Below are 22,960 nucleotides of genomic sequence, written 5' to 3'. Positions count from 1 at the left end.
CTTGTGGTATTGTTATGCGTATAACGACTTGAAACTGTTGTACCTATGTAAAGTTTATCGAACCATTTATAGTTTATTATCTGTACACATCTAATAAATAATAATATATTTAACTCTTATTTATATTTTTAACTTAAATTTCAATTGTATTAAGTCAACATTCACAAATTTTGATTAGCCTTTAGAACAAACTTAGAGATATTTTTTGTGTAAGGTATTATTTTTATTTAAAGTAACAATATTTTAAATGTCAATATAAGGTTACTTAGAGTGTTTTCGTAAACATTATTCTTACATTCAAAGGTTTTTTTTATTTTTTTTTTTCAAATTATTATGTTTATAAACTTAACTATGATATTTTAAGACTTAAAAAAATAAAAATGTGCTTTACAAACACAAAAAAACGGGAAATCAATCTTAGATCCTATTTACTTATAAATATGATAACTTAATTTTTAATTGATAATTCATGAATGAATTAAAACGATAATCTCTGATCTCGGTTTATAGCTATGTATACAAAATGTATACATTGTCAGTGGTAAAAATGTAATCCATCATGAAAATTTCTAGTAAGTATTACATTTTTATGCAGTTTAATTTTCTTTATCAACATTATTTTATTTTTATTTTTTATTTAAATAGAAAAAATGTATGTTATTTATTTTAATTGTTTTTTTTTCATATAACCTCAATAAATTTTTTTTATTTCATAAATTTTCAAAATAAAATGATTATTGAAACAAGTTACTTAAAATTTGAGAAACCTAATACAGGGCTAATTTGATGAAAATAACCATTTTTTCAAAGAAATAACGTAATTTTATTGAAACTTCGTATTTTATGATAATATAGTAATCGTGTTAAAGTTTATGCTTATTTCTCTGGTTTTGGTGTTTTTTTTCCAATACAAACGTGAAACATTAAGTTTTGAAGTAATGATTTATCGTTTTCTGTTAGTTCGAAATATTTGTGGTATTAATTTAAAAGTATCTAAAATATTATAGTACAATTTAATTTTAGTTTTAATCAACTTACAAAACTATATTTTTTTCATTCCCGTCATATAAATATTTTATTCAAGTATATTAATTTTTACTAGCAGACGGACTAACGTAAATATTCTTATTTTAATATAAGATTTTAGCTTAAGGCTCAAAGAATAAAAACTAATAAAAGTTTAGGCTCAAATCCGGGGAATGAAAATAAAATGCCATTCAGTTCTTTAAACAAATACAAAACTTGATTAAACTATATAGTCTACAGATAACAGTGTATTATTATTTTTATTATATCATTACTATTATAGATACAAATAACCAATCTTATTGGAATTATGTTACAATAGATACTCAAATTTAAAATCAGTTATATATATTATATTTCTTATTACTCAAGTACCTCGTATACATATTTCTTTAATATTAAATTTTTTGATGTTAAGAAAAATTTTATATTAGGCCAAAATTATTTACGATCAATAGAATAAGTAAACAAATATATGCAGAACATTATGTAACTAAATATGTCGATATGATATATTGTTAATATTTTCAATTCTGTCTAGAACATATTTTATCATATAAAAAAAATACCTATTATTAGAGGATTTTATTTATAAAAAGTGTTGATGAAATTATCTTTCCGTCGCATAGAACTATTTTAATGTTTTCAAACAACACATGAATTATATTATTCTAACCAATAAATATTTATCTATTCTAATTACTACCTAGTAATACTAATACATTACCAACTATAGTAAGGCATAAACACTTATTATTTAGCTTGTTGTTAGTATATATGTATAAAGTGAACAACCTAACATTTTCTCAATTGTATACATAAATCGGGATCGAACTACCTATATAAATCAAAATCTGAATAAATCATATTGTTACTATAGAGTCTATTTCCGTGGAAAAGATAATTACCAATATGATACTATAATCAATTTGAACTCGTAAAATGTTATTTGAATTCAAAATATATTGATCGATTGCGTTTAATTAATATTAGTGTTTGCAATGATATAACGTAACGACACAGAGTTTCGTGGTAAACGATAAACCATGAACTGCTACCGATTAATATAAATTTAGTAGTTATATCATAAGTGTACAAGTACAATTTTAATTCGTATCAACAACATGACGTATACACATTACACAAATACAGTGGCGTACCAAGGGGGTGAGGGGTAAGTTGTACCCCACAACTCCTCCTCTTCCCCGAATTTTTTTTAACGAAGTTAGTAAAAAAGTATTGCTTAATAATTATTGTATATAATTGAAATTTTATATTAACCTTCCACCCCCCCAAGAAAAATTTTTTTATGCACGCCCCTGCACAAATACAATGTATGACTATTCTGGATTCATTCTCATGTCCATCGGTCTTCAATATAATATTCTTAATAATTTTAATCTAGTCGGTTTGTAGAGACATTCAAATCGATCCCGAGAGGGAATATTGTACGTATACATTAAATGGGTGGGTCGAAGTTTTGAATGCGCCACAGCACTACTAATACGGTTGGTTGTAGTCTACCCGGAATTTGACCTACAAATGTTCATAAATATATATATAAACATGTGTGTATGTGTGTTTGTATGTAGTGTGTTCGTATATGCAATTATACCCTTAAATTATAACATTGAGTTTTGTGTAAGAACCCGCATAAAAAAAATGTGGTGGAGGAGGGGATGGAAAATTAGGAAGGTGGTAATCATTTTAAAAAAAATATTAAAATGCAGCAACTAGTATATTCGTAACTAAGCTAGTTGGTAGGATTTATCGCATAGAGCAGCTGAATAATCTGAATAAAAGCACCATCATCGCCCCTATTAAAAACCATTCTTCTGGAGCCAAAATAATTACCACTCACAAGTAGGTCAATTTTTCGAGTTATTAAATCAAATCTAGTATTATAATAATATACATCGATAGCTGCACTTGGCGACCTGTGGTGATGTCTGCAAGCGTAGTAATTGAATTGTTTTACTCATATTAAAAATACATACGATCAACAGTTATCTATTATTACTATAAATAATCTTAAATGACTATTACATATTATTATACTTTTACAATTTACGTCTTTGGGCGTTTTCGAATCCAGTGTCAACCTTATTAATTATAGTCGTCAATGTTTTAAGGAAAAATCTGCTGCACTAGTAACAAAAAAAAAACCAAACACACTCTCAATATCTGTCTAAAGTTTATACACTAGGTATAATAAGTAATAATGTAAACTCTACATTTAGTATATAAATAATAGCTTTTAGTTATTTTTATTTTTATTTTAACAGTATCTATACACTTTTCTTCAAAAAATAACTAATTACACTGAATTGTAATAAAAATAATACATCAAAATCATGCTTTAAACTGTGTACCAAATAATATTTAAAACCTGAAACAGTTTTACAATAAATACTAATATTTAGAGATGTCAAGATTCAATCATTTTTCTTACTGTTGTTAAAATTAAAATTTTTTGATTCATTGACATGAATACGAAAATTTCATACCATTATAATTTTATATTCGAATAAACAATAATAACAATATTATAGTGACTGCATCGTTATATATGCTAATTTATTAATCTAAATAATTCAAAAATAAAATTATATTAACGTGAATTAAATTTAAATAATGTCATAATTATTTAAATTAACCTATATATGAAACATCATGAAAGATAAAAATTAATAATGTAATTTTTTAACGTTGAAAGTTGTACGCATAATTGCGTCTTCCCTTTAATATATTTCCATTTATTACGCCAAACACCAAATATTAAGAACTATATCTGTTTCTATGCTAAGTTTCGGCAAAATCCATGATAGTTTTGGAAAAGTACAAACAAAATGTAATCCACTTCAGTGTTATAGTTTTTTAATTAAATAATAAAAAAAAAACATTGAGTATAGTTTATATTATAGTATACCTAAACCGTCGATAGATTTATTCGAAGACATTCAAGATAAATCTAAAACTTTATTTAAAAATAAAAGACAACATATTATTATTAAATATAGAAACAGCAATAGTAATTTGTGGAAAGTGACGTGTTTATATATTATTAAATATTTAAATCGTACTCTATAAGTGCAATGTTTTACATTTTTGTTTTGAGTTTTCAGCAATGTAAGTTGACGTAATAATGACGTGCGTGTAGTAATGTGTAGACGGGGCTGTGGTTTAGAATATATTATTAAGTGGTCTATAATTTTGAAATCGGTGGGTTTCACTTGTCATGTTGTTTTCCAGCTGAATCAAATAATATTCTTAATTGAATTTATCATTAGAAGATTTACATAGATCATCTTTGTGACACATTTGGGTACGCCCGTCAAAAATAACATGGAATACGAGCGATGTTGCAAAATGAGCGATAAATATAAATAAGCTATTGGACTCGCTTTGGTTTCAATCGCGGCTGACCACACGCAGACACTGTATACACGCCACTCGTTGTATCGAAATATTATAATAATATTATATTATTATTTTATTATGTTGCACAATATTAAACAGAAACGGCGTAATCCCGTGGACGACCGGCTGAAGTTTTACCAAAGCTTTGTACCTCCGCCGCAGACGAATTACTCACGAGACCAGTAAATTTTAATTAAATCGCGAAATTAATTTTAACATGAATTAGAAAAAGGTTTTTTAAGTTTATCTTCGGTACAGCGAGTTGTATAAAGGACGCAGCTGCGTTTATATACTTTTTTTTATGAAAAACGTAACATACTTTTTAGAATAGATTTACTGACTGTTTGCTTTCTAACAATTTGAGCGTTCGCGGATATAGTAAATTAAAAGAAAAGTGGCTGAGTGGGTCAAATTCATAAACTCCGTTCGAGAAGAAACATTGCTACGCAGTGTATCAATGTCAGATGTGTCCAAACTGTGTCAATGCCGACTTCGAAAAACTATTATTTGAAATGTTTTAAACAAGTGTGTTCTTTTTTAGTTGGACCATCTCAAATTAATACAAAAACTGCGATTTGACTCTTGAGACAGCTAATTTTAAAGTAGCCGGTTTAAGATAAATTATAATATAACCCAACAACGGTATCACCATAAGTGGAAACACTCAATTATTATGCTCAGGCTGTATATTTCAATTCTGCTTTTTTGGATAACTAATAAACATTATTATACACATTTTCAAATAATTAGAGTATTCTTTTGGTAGTTAATTTTACGCATGCGCACAATAACTATTTTTTAACGACATGATCCATTTTTGACCAAAAATTATTTTTTTGTTATTTTATAATGAATTTTATTTGTTAAATTTATTTCCTAAGTTTAAAAATACCCGATTTATAGCAATTTGGTTTTATGTTATTTGCACGGGTATAATAGATTATAAAATACTTAGTTAATAATCATAAATACGTAAAATAATAATAATAAAAATAAAAATATTAATTTTTTTATTCATAAAAGTGTTATTTATCTAACAAATTGTTCAAACTGTGCACTATGATGCTGTAAGCAACATTAAAAAAGAATTAAAAATTCTCAATTAATAGCAAAGTAATGCAAATATTGTTCGCAACTACCTCAATTAACATTTTCCAAATCGGTGGATAAGACTTATGGAGCAGTTCAGTGTCCACCAAAGTCACCAAGTCTTACACCACTAGATTACTTCCTAAATGGGGTCACTTGAAAACGGTAGTGTATGCCAATCTGTTAAACCCGTGCAAATAAAATAAAATAAAATTGCTATAACTCGATGATTTTTTAATTTAGGAAAGAAATTCAACCACTAAAATTCATTTAAAAAAATAATTTGTGGTCAAAAAGGATCATGTAATTTAAAAAAAAGTTATTATGCGCATGCTCAAAATTAACTGCCGAAAAATAGCCTAATTATTTGAAAATGTGTATAATAATGTTTATTAGTTAGCCAAAAGAGCTGAATTGAAATATACGAAGTCTGTTTATAGTTGTGAATGTTTCCACTTATCGTGATTACACTGTATATATCAAAATCTAAATCACATAAAATTTATTACAGTATATTTTGGATTAAATTTACAATTTATATCTACACCAATAATAATACACAAGTTACTAAATATTGCAACTGAACCGTTGAGGAATAAAATATGTTCGATATGTGTGGTTTATAGTTGTATAAATGTACAGTCACATTTAATTTCAACGACATAATTAGAAAATAGGAACTAAAAATTAAAATAATAGAAGTTAACTAAAATATTTAGTTCACCGAAACCAATTGTTATCGTTACCGACGCCCGATTTAATACAAATTGCTTTCAGTTGTATGACATATACAGTGGTAGGTATAGTACGTAGTATACTGCAGTATAGAGATTTCGTAAAACCGTAAATTTATTAAAACAGCTAATTCTAACACTGATTTGATTGTTGCGATCAAACTATAGCTTTAGAATAATATTTGCTAATTACTATACATTAGGCGGTGTTCCTTAATAATATTTTCGTTATTGGTTTTTTTTAAGTGCCCACTCTAAAAAAAAAATATCTGATTTTCAGACAAAAAATATAAGATATATTCGGGTTCAAATTGATAGATTTTAACCCATTCCACAAAAACTCTAATGGTATGTAAATGTATGGCTTTGATTCGATGGAAAATGCTATTTCAGAGTTTTTGTGGTGCAGATTAAAAATAATTATTAGTTTGTCTGAAACTATTTACTCGCATTGTTTTTTCTATTGATCAGTCCTTTTTTTAGGAAGAAATCAAATCAATATTAATTGTATGCATCTATTCCAGAGATATTGAAATTAAAATACCAATTCGACGATGACGAGAACTGATGAACGCTATATTCACCATCGGCGCAGAGGAATAAAATAAGCACAAAACTTAAATGATTTATTTTATATTACGTACCTATGTTATATTTTAGTATCTAGATTCTGGTCTAATTAACTGCTGCTACAACGTTATGATTTTCGCTGTACGCCATTAATTACCAAATACCCCTCCCCCCCCATACTCACGACTGCTGTGATTATAGTTTCCTTAACTTCTACGTGAGCTGATTTTGACATTTTGATGTACCCGTGGTAAACACACTTGCGCAGACAAACTGAACACACAAACAATATTATCATGTGCTAGTCACGCTTTAAAAACTATATTTATATAATAATATTATGAGATGTTCTGTATTAATCAATTTAAATGAATTTCAAATCGAACACGACGGTTCGGAATATATAATGATATTATATACGTTATAATCGTATAGCCTACACGTATGTAAACAGTATATTTTAATCACCCTATAAAATACATACCTAATACATTACTGGGGTTACCAACGATCTTTGAATCATGGAAATTCGTATAATATTATATCGAGAATAATATTTTTATGTGCGAGATTTGAAAAATAATTTTTACGATGTTTTATTTTCCAGTTACGACGGCGAAGACCAGTACGAGTTGGAGGACCGAGCATAAAGCTGCTCGCACGCTGGGAATCATCATGGGCGTATTCCTATTGTGCTGGTTGCCATTTTTCCTTTGGTAAGAATATTACAATATTATACGCGTTACATACCATTGTGTCACACTTCTTTTTTTCATTCTCTTTGGTCAGATATTAAAATAGTATATTAGTACATTACACACATATATTATTATTATTTAGAAGCTGCAACAGACATTGCTGCAGATGTACACTCTCTAAAGAACATTATTAAAAAGTAATGTTCGTACATATTACGATAATAACGAGTACTTCCGCATATTATTAACTGATATAACATGTGGTCCGAATTTATTGGCGGGCACTGGCTACAACTGCCCCGGGTGCCAGTATTTTGAGGATGCAAAATATTGTGGTCGAAAAATTTGTTAATTTTGAATTATTAAAACTTTAAAAATTGAAATTGTTTTAATAACTGTTGGTATTATAATAATGTATTATGCTGTTCGAAGTATAATAATAATTTATTTATAGCTATCAGAAATCAAGAATTATTAATATACCTAATAATAGTTCATCAATTTTTTTAACAAATTTGTTATTATATAAATAACATAGTATTTGCAAATAATTTCAATGTGATTTATATTATTTTTTTCACTACACAGCGCTGTTGATTATTTAATAATAATATTATATTTGTCTAATTTCTTTATTCACTCAGTGTTATAAATAAAATAAGATTTTAAAAGCATTTTGTAATGAATGACCAAATATGTTAACATAATATGACAAAATGAAATTATTAAAATATACAAAATGTGTACCTAAACGTAGTATTAATTTTAAAATATTATGTGCCCAAACGTTGTATTGAAATTTGGGGTATGAAAAAAGTGTGACTAAACGTGTGTTCCCAATCGTTCTCCCGAATCTCAGGTAAAAAAATCGTTGTGTGTCCAAACGTTTTACGCAGGGGCGCCATTTGGGGGGGAGCAGGGTGTGCCCTTGCACACCCTGAATTTATTATTTGCTATTGGCCTAGGCGTCACTGATTCACGGCCTTGCCGCCTTTGCCTTCAGTTTTCCTATCTTTAACATTATAGTTTAGGTCATAAACTGCTTTTAATGATTGATTTGTATTTTCTATTTTTATTGATATTCTAATTTCAAATATAGGTAAGTACCTATCTAACTATTAATTAAATGTATGCGTAAAAAATTTCAAAATAGTAATAGTTGAATGGTAAGATATCAAGTACCTAAAATATTAATATTTAATTTATTAATTTGTAATATTTTATGTATGAAAGCCAAATGTTTTTTTGACAATTGGCCTGGTGGTGGGAAAAAATTGGCCTCTTTAATTGCATGCACACCCTTAAAAAAAACTGAAATGGCGTCCCTGGTTTTACGGCCGTCGTATTGATGTGTTAACTATGATCAATAACATATTATTATAAATTGGTGCACTTCAGATGAATAAATCTGGTTAAATTTTTGTATTTGTATTCATTCCATCAGACAGGTACGCGTTTTCTTTATAGAAAAAAAGTCTCTCTGCTGTACACATTTATAGTAGGTTTTTATAGTGTACCGCACGTTATTGAGTAGGTCACTGTATAATTATGGTGTGTCAAAAATGAATTGAATGAAATCTATGAACACAAAACACGATTCTGATCAAAATCACAAACTCTATTTCTAAGAATAATTTATAATTTATTTGTATAAATATTAGTAAACGGTGGATTGAACTAATAAATTAATATTATTTAATATGAATCACAACAAAATAATGTTATCATTAGTAATAATTTTGAAATATTCTTTTATTGTTAAATCTAATTTTACCTCTTAGGCTTAACCTTTGAGTCTCTCCCTCTTCATTGCCATCTGTCCTTCCCAAAGAACCAAATAAATTCAATTTCTTACCAGAAACTACTCTCAAAGTTAAATATTTATGTATTAATTATTCAGCTTCAAAACTAAATGACCAACGTAAAATGTATAAAAAACGCTCTTGATCGTAAAACTAATACATTCATAATTAAACCATAATCTTAACAAAACAAACAATTATTTTAACGGCCAACTAATGATCTTTAAACCCTCTAACACCTTACCAAATTTAATGATTCAATACTGCGTTCTGAATTCTGATACGTGCGTTTGATTATAATTTGTAATTATTGTTTAATTTGTCTAATTAATTTCTAGATATTTAATAAATACCTACTCAAATGTACAGTAGCTATAGGTGTTATTACATCTTCAATACAGCTACGTGATAATCTATATATAGGTACATATTTACGACTATAGTTTTATGTCTACTAGAATGCGTGTGAACTTTATCATCATTAATTTTAATGGAGTCACATTATAACGTAACGTGCCACGAATAGTTTCTTTCGGTTCTTTATACCGAGCTCTTTTACACACCTAAGTATTTTTATTTTTTTTTTAAATTGAAAAAAAAAATCACACAACGCCCCTTTAATTTAGTACCTATAGACTATAGTATAGCGGGCGAGTTATTATAGTACCTATATATAACAGTATCGGCGAAGAACGACGCATATGTTTAGGGTTGCTACATTTGAAATTTATGTACAATGATGAAAAATAGTGCCACAATATTTTTTGGTGGTTGTGATATAAATCTTAAAGGTCACGACATTATTGAAATTGGACTCTCGGTGCAGCGCTCGCTGCGTGCTCTGGGGAGTAAAGTTAACTTTGCGCGCTAGTGTTCCGTCGACTTCTTTATTATTGACTATGTTATCGGCCGCCTTCCACGCTGATAACATTATTTATTGTAAACCAACTTAATACCGAAAGTCTTTAGACTTTTAAAACTTTATCAGTAACACCGATAGTCGACAAACGCGCCAGGACGCCCGCCAACACCAACACACGCTTTGAACAGTGTAATACACATTATCCTTCTTATCTTTCGTCCATTTGGATATTTGAAGCGTTCTAATTTGGGGTCTCTCCAAATCCTGTATGGTTAAAAGCATGGCTGAAAACCGTTATAAAACCGTGTCATCGTTTTTAGTAATAAAGGAAATTCGGTTACTGATTAAAGAAACCTTTGTATTGAAACAACATTTATAAATTCAATCTCCCCGTAATATAATTTTAAATAAAAACTTGTCTTCGTTTATATTATTTTGAATACTGTACATAGTTTGCTTATTTTCACAAAATTATAGGCATGCTGACCACACGTTAGATATTGGATAACGTTATATTTTGGATGAGATTGAATTTGTACGTGTTTTTTTTTTTAATCAGTCTAGTAAAGAACCTGTTTCAGTGCAGCATTAGGGTTACCAGGTTACCAATACCTATGACTTCCTTTACCACTTTGGTATTTAGAGGAAGTCGTCGTAGAATTTGTGTAAAATGAAAAATAAAATAAATGAATAAAGAACTAATTTTGGGGCAATTATAATGTTTACTAATATCGTATTAAGAAGGCTAATTGGCGTCCAACTTCAATAAAAGTTAATTTTTACTTTATGTAAAACGGTTCGTAGAGTGTTTAAATCGTTCTATGGTTTATATAATATTAGAGAATCTGAGAAATCTCGTGAAAGGCGATCAACCCAGTGGAGTTAATCGAACAACCATACAACAGTGGGTAGACATATTATATAGTGCTAATACTGACCAAAGTAGATTATCAATTCTAAAATAAGCATCTTACTTAAAGTAGGCATGCGTAATTACTGAAAGCTGTAACCACATCGTCTGTCTTGCCCGTTGGTAAAAAACTTTACGGTAGAGATTTCTGTACTATCATAGATTATAAAAATATCAATATTTTTTTAAATTTAAAATGAAAATCTTTTTTTACCGAGTGGTTAATATTCCATTTGATAATAGATTTATGGTATATTGAAGCCAAATTCAATGTCAGCCAAGTTATAAGTTTTTTGATAAAAAAAAAATGTAAAGTTCATAGATGATATGCAATAGTTCATGTTTGTGATAAGCTAGAAATATTTAATTTTATAAAGAAATATACTTCAATAACAATCCAAAATTATCAAATCAATTGTGACATTGTATCTATTAAAAAAAATTGCTTATTTAAAATTAAATATCTGCAGTTAACCAAAATACTATTAGTCCACAACCCATGAATTTCGTTCTTCAATCTCAAACTTTATCGATAAAAACTAAAGAATAATAATACGAAATTAAATAATCATGGTAATTAATAAATTAATGCCATAGTTTGATCTCAAATATTTTTGATAAGTTGATTAAAATCAAAAAGTTCCACAATATTTACAAGCTAACGAAAATCTTTTCGGATTTCGTATTCCTCTATATTATAGGTTATTATAAGCATATGGAAAATGGACTTATGAGGCGCTGAATCCATCCCCAATTTAGATTTTTTAAATTAGGAATTATATACTCTTATAAAACATTTGGAATTATATTTAATATCACTATTTTAATTTTAACTTGGTTTCTACACAATACAGCATTGGCTCCTATTCATAGGTCTCTGCATATTATTCAAATCATAAATAAATAAATACGAATCAAGTAATAGTTGGGTTGTTGTCTATTGAACAACCATTTTATTTTTTACATTTCCTAATGTAAATTTAAACTATTTAAAGGAAAACAATTTTAATCTAGTCATTGTTATTTTTATGAAAATTCAATGAGTTTGAGCCAATGAATTAAAAATAATGAAAAATTATGTAATATACAGTTTACTACCTCATTTTACAGCACGAACAAAAAACAATCTTTTTAAGATTAATAAAAAAATTGAAAATAAGAATAAAATAAATCGGTATAGCGATGAGGGGTGGATATCATATTATAGTCATTTTCTGTGTACTGTTTTCAAATGATAATTTTAATAACAATAATAATAATATTGCAAATCCCCTGCATGCCTCCTCGCAGCGTTTATGTCATGATCCAAGAGACATTCATTTCTGCGGGAGAGATTTTCACCTCATCCAATGATGATAATAATAATATTAAGATGATGAGATGCATTTCAGAAAATTGTTATAATAATATCGAGTAGGTACAGACAAAACTGTATAATTCAATAGAAACTTTGATACGTATTAATTAAATTTATTTATGGATCAGTGGAGTTAAAAAATCCACTGCCACAATGTCGAACTAAAGACGCAAATAAAAATTAACTGGGTGCTTCGTCTGTTCTAAATCAACGCTGTTACTTGCTCTTTTGTTTCAATATCATACAGTTATACACTCTAACGGGCAAGTTACTTTAGCATAATATTACCAAATAGTTTTTCATGTTCAATATTACGCCTTTTTTTTATTGAGATTTCGGCGTAGGTATGTTAATATTTACGAATATTTTATTAAAATACTTACTCGTGCATTATAAATCCATCAATGGTTGAACTCAATCTCTCAAAACTTAGATCTCTCAGCCAACTGATTTTTCTACTTAATATTTTTATTTGAAATAACTGTTGCATATCACTATCGCTATAATGTGAACTGTTTGTCTATTTTCCATCGTAATCTTCTTCAAAAATATATAAGTGTTGCATTTTGAGCACCAGTTGTTGAATCAACGATGTTATATTGTTTTATAAGAACTATGACAAAGTCTATCTTGACTGAGATGATTGAAGAAAACTGCTGATTTCTTGCATGAATAACAATTTTTTATTTTCAAATGTTATTTAAATCGTTCAACATAAATTGTATGTTGTACTTTTATTATTTTAAGTCACTTATAATAAAGTTTACTTTATGATTTTCCAGAGTTTAAAAACAAATTACCATATTTAATTTAAGTGTATTTATTCACAATACTTTACATACATTATACAAATCATGATACAACCTTAATATTAACAAATTATATGCACAATATAAACTTAAATATATTTACATTTTACATCAAAAGTAAATATTTAACAACTACTTATTTTGTGTTAATGCAATTAAACACATTAAACTACGTTGTTTTTTCCAATATCATTTAAAACATTTAAATAATTGAAGCTTTATCAATATTTAAACCTTTAGATGTATGTTATTTGATCCAATAACAGTACACAAACTTATATTAATTCTTTGCATTCTTGTTAGTTTTTTTTATGTAAAAAGGTCAACTAAGTAGTATCTTAAATTATACAAATGTATTGATGTGCTTTCGATTTAAAAAATAAAATTAACCAGATTCTTAAATGAATTCCTTTTTTCAAATCAGTAACCTTTTCAACAATTATATTATATTTGTAGTTCATGCATTAAAATGTATTTGATATACTCCCAATGGAAATTCCACCAGTTTATAAATAACAATTTGTACTAACATTTATAAATCTAATCTCTGCGATTTGTCTCAATATTGCCATATTCGACATCAATCAAACCAAAAAAATGACATGAGTTTTCATTCCTATAAGTTTGATAATAGTTCAATTCACTTCAACTCGAAAGCTCAAAATTGGTTTTATTGAATACGACTTTTCTATGCTATGAGACAAAAATTACATACTTCATGTGTGCGAGATGTCCTCTTAAGAAATATACATAAAAAAAAGAAATTAAAAATGTAGAAAGACGTTTAATGGGGATATTGGAGGGGGAAACTCTATTTTTGTCATAAACAAAACATCAATAATAAGGGCGCTATTCCATTATATACCGGGCCTAGGGGCATCATACCTCTTAATTTGGCACTATATAGTCTTGTAATTATGTATATGATATATAAATATAATATAATATATAATATTAATTTCAGAGCAAATTGTCGTTTTACGACTTCTCGGCTGCTGCTGCTATAGTTACATTAGACATAGTGCGTCCAAATCGCTAAATCAAATAAACTCGTAGAAAATATTTATCTACGAGTTGCTCGTTTAAAATAGCTTTTCGCCAGTTGTAATAGTATAATAATGTATCAAAATGCATTTCACTAAATTCAAATTGTCATTATACGTGATACGTCGAATTACTGGCGATGATTTTTTTTATTATTATTATACTCGTAATGCGAAACGCCCAGCTAAGATAACCGAATCATAACGATGAAAAAATATCACCATTAGAATTATTTATTTATTTTTATACTGCTAAATCGGATAGTCTTCGTTCGAAGATGTGTTAAATTCCCGATATTATCATAATAATATGTATATTACACAGCAAAGCTGGTACTTCACAGCATTAATAAAAAGAATATTTTTCTAAAGCAGAAAATGTATGCTATGGTTTTTTGTAAATTTGTTTTTTAAATATCGGCAATACCAACAACGGAAACAACATTTTGTTAATTAACAGTTATGCTAATATTTTTTCTGCAAAACACGTATATTCATTATATTATACTTTTTATCAGACGAAATGGAACATATTATCCTAAATGAAAATCGAATATTAGGTATCGCTAGGTGGTAACAATTTTTTATTTTTTATTCTTTAATACATTTTTATTATTATTATTTCAATGAAAACATAATTTATTAAACAGATAACACGTATAACACGTTATAGCCCGAAACAAAGCTTAACGTATAACTAAATAAACCCAAGTTTTACTTTTTTAGTATTATGTTTATATAGAAACAAAATCGTCAAATAAAACATCATATACTACGCGCTTATACGAGGTCTTAAAATTAAGATGCCCTTACAATCATGCATCGCACATTAATTATTACTATCCGTCTTTTTCCAGTCAGCTTTGAAAGTATATATTATAATATAGCGAATAATATTGCATAGATTAAAACCGTATTTTTGAGATTTATGAGTTGTATTTAAATAAATTAAACCACATAAGTACATTATTAAGATATATAGAGCTTATTTTTTATCTGTTTTAAAATGAATAACTGTACGGCATAGGTATCTGTTATATATTATTTTAGACAAATAAATATACCGAAAAACCACGTTATACCGTATAAATGTATTGTATTATATATCATGTAATGTTATTGTAACAATCATACAATTAAACACAGTAAATAATAAGTACGACATCGAATATTCAGTCACTTCGAGTTCGTCAGACATGACGCCGCCTCTACCACCACAAACCAAAAAATCAAAATAGCATTTTTTTCCTCGCCTTCTAGCCCATCACTACAAGAAAAAAAGAAAATCAAGTCATATACATCACCAAATAGATACGCGGCACTGGTCGAGGTCACTGAATGTGAGATCGAAAATGAGGTACTTCAACCAAACGATAACTTAGCAGTCTGTGAGCAATAACTATCTAAATCTAAAATCACACCTGTGCCTACCCGAATACCGGCGATCTACACAAAGAACGTCATCAATTTCTCAATATTCAGTAAGAAAATAATTTCACTCACAGACACCAACGATATTTCATTTGAGTTCACATATAATTTCATATAATCCGGCCCAACAACCTCATAAACTACAATATAATAATTGATTACTTAAAAGAAACCGATGCTGAATTTCATTCTTTTCGGCCGTACTCCAAACGGCAATTCAAACTATAATAATTAGAAATCTGCATCACTCCACAATCATAACTGATATTACAAACGCTCTGGCTGAACTTGGACAGTCGGTCATGTGCGTGGTTAATATCAAAAAGAACCATAGTCCTTTACTACTGTTCCATGCAGAACTGGCTCTTAAAGAACACTGAAGAAATCTTCAAGATTACAAAACTGCTCGACACCGCAGTATTGATTGAAAAACCAGATACAAAACGCAATAACCCGTGTCAATGCTACATTTGCCAAGTTTACGGTCATACGCACAACTACTGTAGTCAGCAGTTCAGATGCGTTAAATGTGGCGAAGATCACTCAACTGATATGTGCACTAAACATAGTAGCCTCATCCCGGCTAAATGTGCACTATGCTCTGGTGCACATACATTATATATAAAGGTTGTATCATTTACAAAAAACTGACAAAATCCACAAACAAACCAAAAAAGGTAAAGATTCAAACGCAACAAGGCACCGCACATTGTCATGCATCATCGTATTCACCCAAGTCCGGTCCATCATACACCAGTATAACAGCCGCTCAACGGCCCAACCAATATCCAGTACCTACTATAAAATCAACATCAAGCATTTTGAATGAACTCAAAACATTATTAAATCCATCAATCTCTCTAAAACCCGTAATTTTAAGCAAACGCACAACAACATTCACATAACAGTTATAATTTTTAGCATTAAATATCTAATCCACAAACCTCTTTAAAATTATCTACAGTCCCCAAACTATATTCTATTTGTATAAAAACGGAAATCATTAACTAACCGTAATTGAATTGTCATCTAAAACTTGTAATAGCATGCATTATATCATAGCAAATATTCAGTGGGTATAGCGATATGTTACGTATACTGTTCGAATTTATAGTTTATTCGTAGTATATTCTATTCAAACATATTTTATATTATTTATTATTGTTAATTTTAATTCTTAAAAAAACAAAACTGTTCTGTGGACTGTGAGATAATCGCAGTTTTTGCGCAACAGATCGTGAGGATTAAACCCACCCTGTCGCACGAACCTTTTTAATAATATTATACATATATAATATATATATACACATTATACAATGACAGTGGAATTTAAATGTTTATCATGTGCATGAAATCCCTGCTTCGCTGTAAATAATTCTTAAACGTACCCCACTAACGCGATGTAGCCGTATGCCAGTATATACATTTATATTATATATTATAATATTAGGTATAATATTATTATTATTATTATTAAATTATGGATGTATATATAGCCATTATCTGCATAATTTATGTATGTATACATATATATTGTAATACAACCATCAAGAAAACCAAAACAAAACGTTCATATATATTGTTATGCATCACGATCATATATATTCGAGACTGTCGTCCAAAACCCTTATATAATATAATACGTATTATTTTTATTCAACGCATTACGTTGCGGAAACACAATAATCATATATGTATGGAATATATTATTATTGTTATTATTATTATTACTATTATATTATACTCACACACAAAAGTTTTAAGAGGATATAATATGTATAGTGTATACACATTGTATCATATATATATATATATATAAAGCTGTATACACCCGAGTCTCGAAAATTGTTAAAGTTCCGTTTCGTTTTTGCGGCCGTTACCCAAATGTCACACACCGGAGCTTCACACTCCGGCTGCAGAATGTCGACGCCACGTCGCCGCCGGGTCCGTTGAGATTCGGTGGCCATAAACACCTAGAGACCGGGGAAAAGTTCGGTGTTCTGCAGCTGCAGAGTCAGCGACGAGTGGCGGGTTGGGCTGTGGTGGGCCGGCGGCGGTCACGCCTCGAGCAAGGAATTCGTAACCACGGGGTCCACCCGTCGCGCCTGCAGGTTAGGCGTTGTCCGCGAGCCACTTCGCTCCGGTTTTCCGGAATATACCAATATTATTTTTATGATCATCGAGCTTGTGACTAGATCATAAGTACGCGCGGCAAACGATGATAAAAGTACCTAACTAACGGTATAGTTCTATTACACTCTTGGTTAAATACCAATGCGTTATTTTTGTCTTATATCTATATTTTTACTGCACTACCCGACAACTTGTGATCCGCAATAAATGATCGCTAATCGATTTTAATACTTATAAATAACATTTTTTTTTTTTTGTAACTTTGTAACAAAAAAATATATTATAAATACAGTGTGATTTTCTGAGCACGTGTTCACCCCTGTATTTTTAATAATTAATTAATCTAAATGTTGATTTTTGGAATTTCAAAGTTTATACATATAGTTATAGTAAATCAATTATTTTGTACTAGGTATATCTACCAATTTAAAGAGTGTTCTGTGGTGATAAAACTTTAAATGAGAATCACCCTTTTTCCTGTTAATTGTGAAGCAGGTGAATGTTCTAAAAAAGTTGAAATAAACCGAAATTTAAATATTTAGTTTTTGAATAGTTTCACTTTTTGAATTAAGGATAATACGTTTGAAAGATATGGAGTCAAGAAGGCTATGATATAATATTATGAACATTTTAGTAGTTAATATTAATTTATCAATGTTTGCTTATCTATTTATAATTGGTAAACATTTTCCAAATATATAGTAAAATACTATACCATATAATAATATACTATTCAAATATTTTCTTTTGTTTCTAAAATTATTTTCAAGGACTATTATCCTTAATATATATATATTATACATTTTAATAGATCAGAATCTACTCATCAAAATTAAAATTTAGATACATATAAGCCCGTACGATCTTCGTTGATAATTAAAAAAGATTGGTTATCATTTAACAACTTGACTTCCATGACATCCCTTTTGAGATCTCACTGAACTTCAACTGCCTGCCACTAATTTTTTCAAAAAACTTCAATAAAATGATTGGGTACTTTTATTTTTGACCAAAATTTTACATAAACGAGTACACTAGTGACACATTATTGAAGATTTTTTATTAGTTTTTGGATTTTTAAAACACGAAATTCCAAATAAAGTCTCATACCACAGTAAATCACTTTTATGGTCGTTATCAAAATATCCCTTAAACAAAGATCCCAAATGAAATCTCAAAATTAAACATTATCAATATAAAAAAATATAACCATTAATTATATACATTTATAAATTTAACCATGGCAGTACACATCATCAACTTCATCGTCAAATCATCATCGGAATCAGAATATTCGAAGTCAGAATCGACTAAAAGCTGGTCACTTACATTCATATTATATAATACGCTATTATTTATTTGAGTATATCAGTGATATTACCATAACAAAATAAAATAAATTCACGTTTGTAGTATCATAATATTATAGTTGTTTTATCAAGTAGCAACATCAACCAAAATAATTTATTATCAAAAACTTTCAGTATGCCATAACTTAAAAAATAATAATATTTTTCGAGTGCTATCAAATCAAAACAGGCATGTAGTGGACACAATTAGAATTGAAAAATACATTAAAACTCCTAATAAATTAAATCCTTTAAGAGAACTCAATTTAAAAAAAAAATATTACCCGAGATTCCATATGGAATCTCATGGCATTCAAATGAAGTTTTGGTGATTATTTAAAGGGAGGCTCATGGCAGGCAATTTAAGATTTCAAAAAAACCCTTGGCAGCCAGTTGTTTTAGAACAATAATATATTTATCTCTATACAAAACATTCCTAAAATGATATAGACGTATCGAGGTTCTACTGTATCAGTTAGGTATATAATATGACAATGCATTAATAAAATAAAATTAGTTAATACATTGTTACAAATATTATTTTTATATTTTAGCACTAGAATCATTCTTATTTGTCTCTGCGAACTTGTTTTTACAATATATACTCAAATTTATCAAATAATCATAATTTAAATCATAAATGGCACGAGTATAGATGTGGTCACTACTAAAAAATATCTGGGTGTAATTTTCTGTTCTGACCTCAATTTTCACACTCATATAGAGTCAATCTGCTGTAAAGCGTTCAAGACTCTAGGTTTCATTATCCAAATGTCGAAGAATTTTAAGCTGACCTACTCGCTCATAACACTGTATTGTTCTCTGGTAAGATCTTTACTAGAGTATGCATTCGTTCTTTGGGATCCGTACACGACAACTGACTCCTTACATCTAGAGCAAGTCCAGAGGCATTTCTTAGCATCTGCCGCCAATAATTTAAGATTACAGCAGATTAAGCATGATTACCCTCCTGTCTCAAATAAGCTTGTGTTAACGATTTAATAAAACAATTTAACACATTGGATAGTATTCACAATTGGTACTCTTTATTGTTATATCATGATACTCAAACACTAATTAATCTTATACAGGGGTGAACAAACAAAATAAACACAATACAGTGAGCAACGTCCGTCCGAGGCAACAATTGCAAAAAGAGTGCTTGACAACTGTCCACACTATGTTACAGTAGGGAGTACTCGACTGTCAAATCCCCTCCCTAACCATACTGTACAATTTATTATTGTTTTGTTAACACTTGGATTGATTTCCTTGGTTGATAGACGTATGACAGCTTATCTAGTGTTTTTGAATAAGCTACTTAATAGTTATATTGATGCTCCCTCCTTATTCTCCCAAGTTAACTATAGAGTTCCCCCTCGTTTTTCTAGATCATTTTTTCCTTTTGTGATTCCTTTCCATCATACTAACTATGGTAAGAACAACCCAATTGATCGCATGATACGTTTGGCCAATGAACACCCTTATTATATTTTAGTCTTTAATACTGAAATTATGATGTGTTTTGTTAATTATTAATTACTTTATGTCGTCAAAATTTTTTATTGTTTAAGTTATATTAACCGATATTTTTAATTACTTTCTGTTGTCATATATATATATTAGATTATTTAAATGTATGTAAACTGTAATTGCGCATTTGGGACTTGTGCCCGTTATATAATAATAAATAAATAAATAATTTAATCCACTCAACTTGACCAGTATTTCATTTAAATTCGTATTTTTTTTTAGAGGATACCTATCGGTTTTAAGTTCTACCTCTAAATTCTAATAACATATTATTATACAACTGTACTACTCTGTGATTGGAAAATATATATGTTATTATTTATGAACAATTTACAAAAAATTAACTTTTAACCTTTTAATACTTGCTATAATTATTTTATAATAAAAAGCAAATTAAAAAAAAAAAACCTTTTAATACCTACACGGGTACACATCTACATGCACTTATTAATAGTTTAATAACATGTTTGCTTATTTTATTTTTAGGTATGTGATATCGACATTATGTGGAGATCCGTGTAGTTTCCCAGAAACACTTGTCACCGTGTTGTTTTGGATCGGTTATTTCAATTCATCGCTGAACCCGCTGATATATGCCTACTTCAATAGAGACTTCAGGGAAGCATTCAAAAATACGTTGCAGTGTGTGTTCCCGTGTTGTCAATCATGTTGTCCAAAAGAAAGTGACTCAACAGCCATGAGCTATGTTTAAAATGTTGGAAATAATAATATTAACAATTTTTATTGTTATTATTATCACTATTAAAATTAAAATTATAAAAATAATAGTTATTAAAATAATATTACATTTTCGTTTAAATGAAGTTACTCTATATAAGTCAAACATTTTTAGAAGAAAATTATTTGTGTTGTGATTTTTATTGTTCAATGGTAAGCTAATATGACTTAGCCATTAAATATAAAAATGCTGTTGTATTAAAAAATAAAAATAATGATTAATTGATAAAATATGCATTAAAGAAACCATATTCCTGCTGTGGATTAATGTAATACGACACAATTATTTTATGATGATATATTGATTCTGCGGGTACTTAACTATCATCTAGATTACTGTTGTATAAATACGAAACTTCTATAATGCTGTTTGTACTAAACATGATATGATACAGTAGTCAATTTTAAACGTTTTTATTTATCTATAATTTGTGTTTTTTTTTTCAAAGCAAATTCATTTTTATGAATATGGTTACAAGCAATTTCGATGCGTAGATTAAATTATACAATTTATTGTATCAAGTATAAAAATATGTACATTTATATACCACACGTCATTATATATTTATAATAATATATAACATAATATACATATATATTTTATTGTTTTATTATTTTTTATTTTTTTTATTATTTTTTTTTTATTTTAATCGTCCCGTCTATCCACGTATCCATCATACTACCATTATTATTACCGTTCTATGTATATTGTAGGTTTTTAAATTTACTCGAAACTTATACAAAGGCAATAATCCATCCATCTAAATAACAGGCATGTGGTCAACACATCAACCTATAATGTCCACACGTGTGGTATAAACCACTAAGCGTACGGTAACATATTGGACAATCAACCCATTTTGAATCCCATCTGTTTGTCCAAGGTACGCGTTTTCATTTGAAGGCTATTTTAGGTCACCAAACACAAGCACGTGAATTTTATTTTCGCCTCCAGACATAACTCATACGTGATTCAAGTAGAAAATCATTACGCGAAGATTTAAATATAAATTAGTTTGCGTTTTTAAGCTAGTGACCATTACTATTTTCATTGCAGGTGTGATGAAGAACAAGAAAAATATACCTACAACATACAACTATAATATGACAATGCATAATTTTGTCAATGCTATGAAATGACTGAATTAATTGCATTTGCAGTAGGTGTATATTACATGGATTTGATGTCATCACTTAAATATTCAATAATTTCCTAGTGTTCCATGTGAATTAAAGTAAAATATATTGTTTAACGAATTTTTAGAATGTACCTATATAGGTACTATGAGCAAAAAAAATTGTCAATATTATTTCGATATGACGTAAGTATTTACTGTAATTTATTACTTTTATTCTCAAGAAGAGCTTTATACCTGTACCTATATATAGATGTTTTCTCTACGGTAAAACAAGACTAAAAAAAATTTTTAATAGACCTTGCGCCATGTTCGTTTTT

At 28.6% G+C, this 22,960-nt stretch overlaps 1 protein-coding gene across 3 annotated transcripts in view; it reads left to right on the top strand.

Moving 5' to 3' along the window:
• Nucleotides 1–22,102, top strand: part of LOC107163534 (octopamine receptor beta-2R-like) — a 192,380-nt gene extending 170,278 nt beyond the window's left edge. For all 3 annotated transcript variants that reach the window (XM_089228505.1, XM_089228506.1, XM_089228507.1), the window contains 2 exons: nt 7,447–7,555; nt 21,253–22,102. In XM_089228505.1, coding sequence (XP_089084631.1) covers nt 7,447–7,555; nt 21,253–21,478 — 335 coding nt within the window. In that variant the 3' untranslated portion in view covers nt 21,479–22,102. The remainder of the gene's footprint in view (nt 1–7,446; nt 7,556–21,252) is intronic.
• The last annotated feature ends 858 nt before the right edge of the window (nt 22,103–22,960 follow it).

Source organism: Diuraphis noxia, unplaced genomic scaffold, assembly GCF_037042655.1.
Source record: "Diuraphis noxia isolate RWA-SAM2 unplaced genomic scaffold, SU_Dnox_SAM2 contig0005, whole genome shotgun sequence".
NCBI lineage: Eukaryota > Metazoa > Arthropoda > Insecta > Hemiptera > Aphididae > Diuraphis > Diuraphis noxia.
The sequence above is the reverse complement of the archived record's forward strand: the minus strand, read 5'-3'. Positions and strand labels throughout refer to the sequence as shown.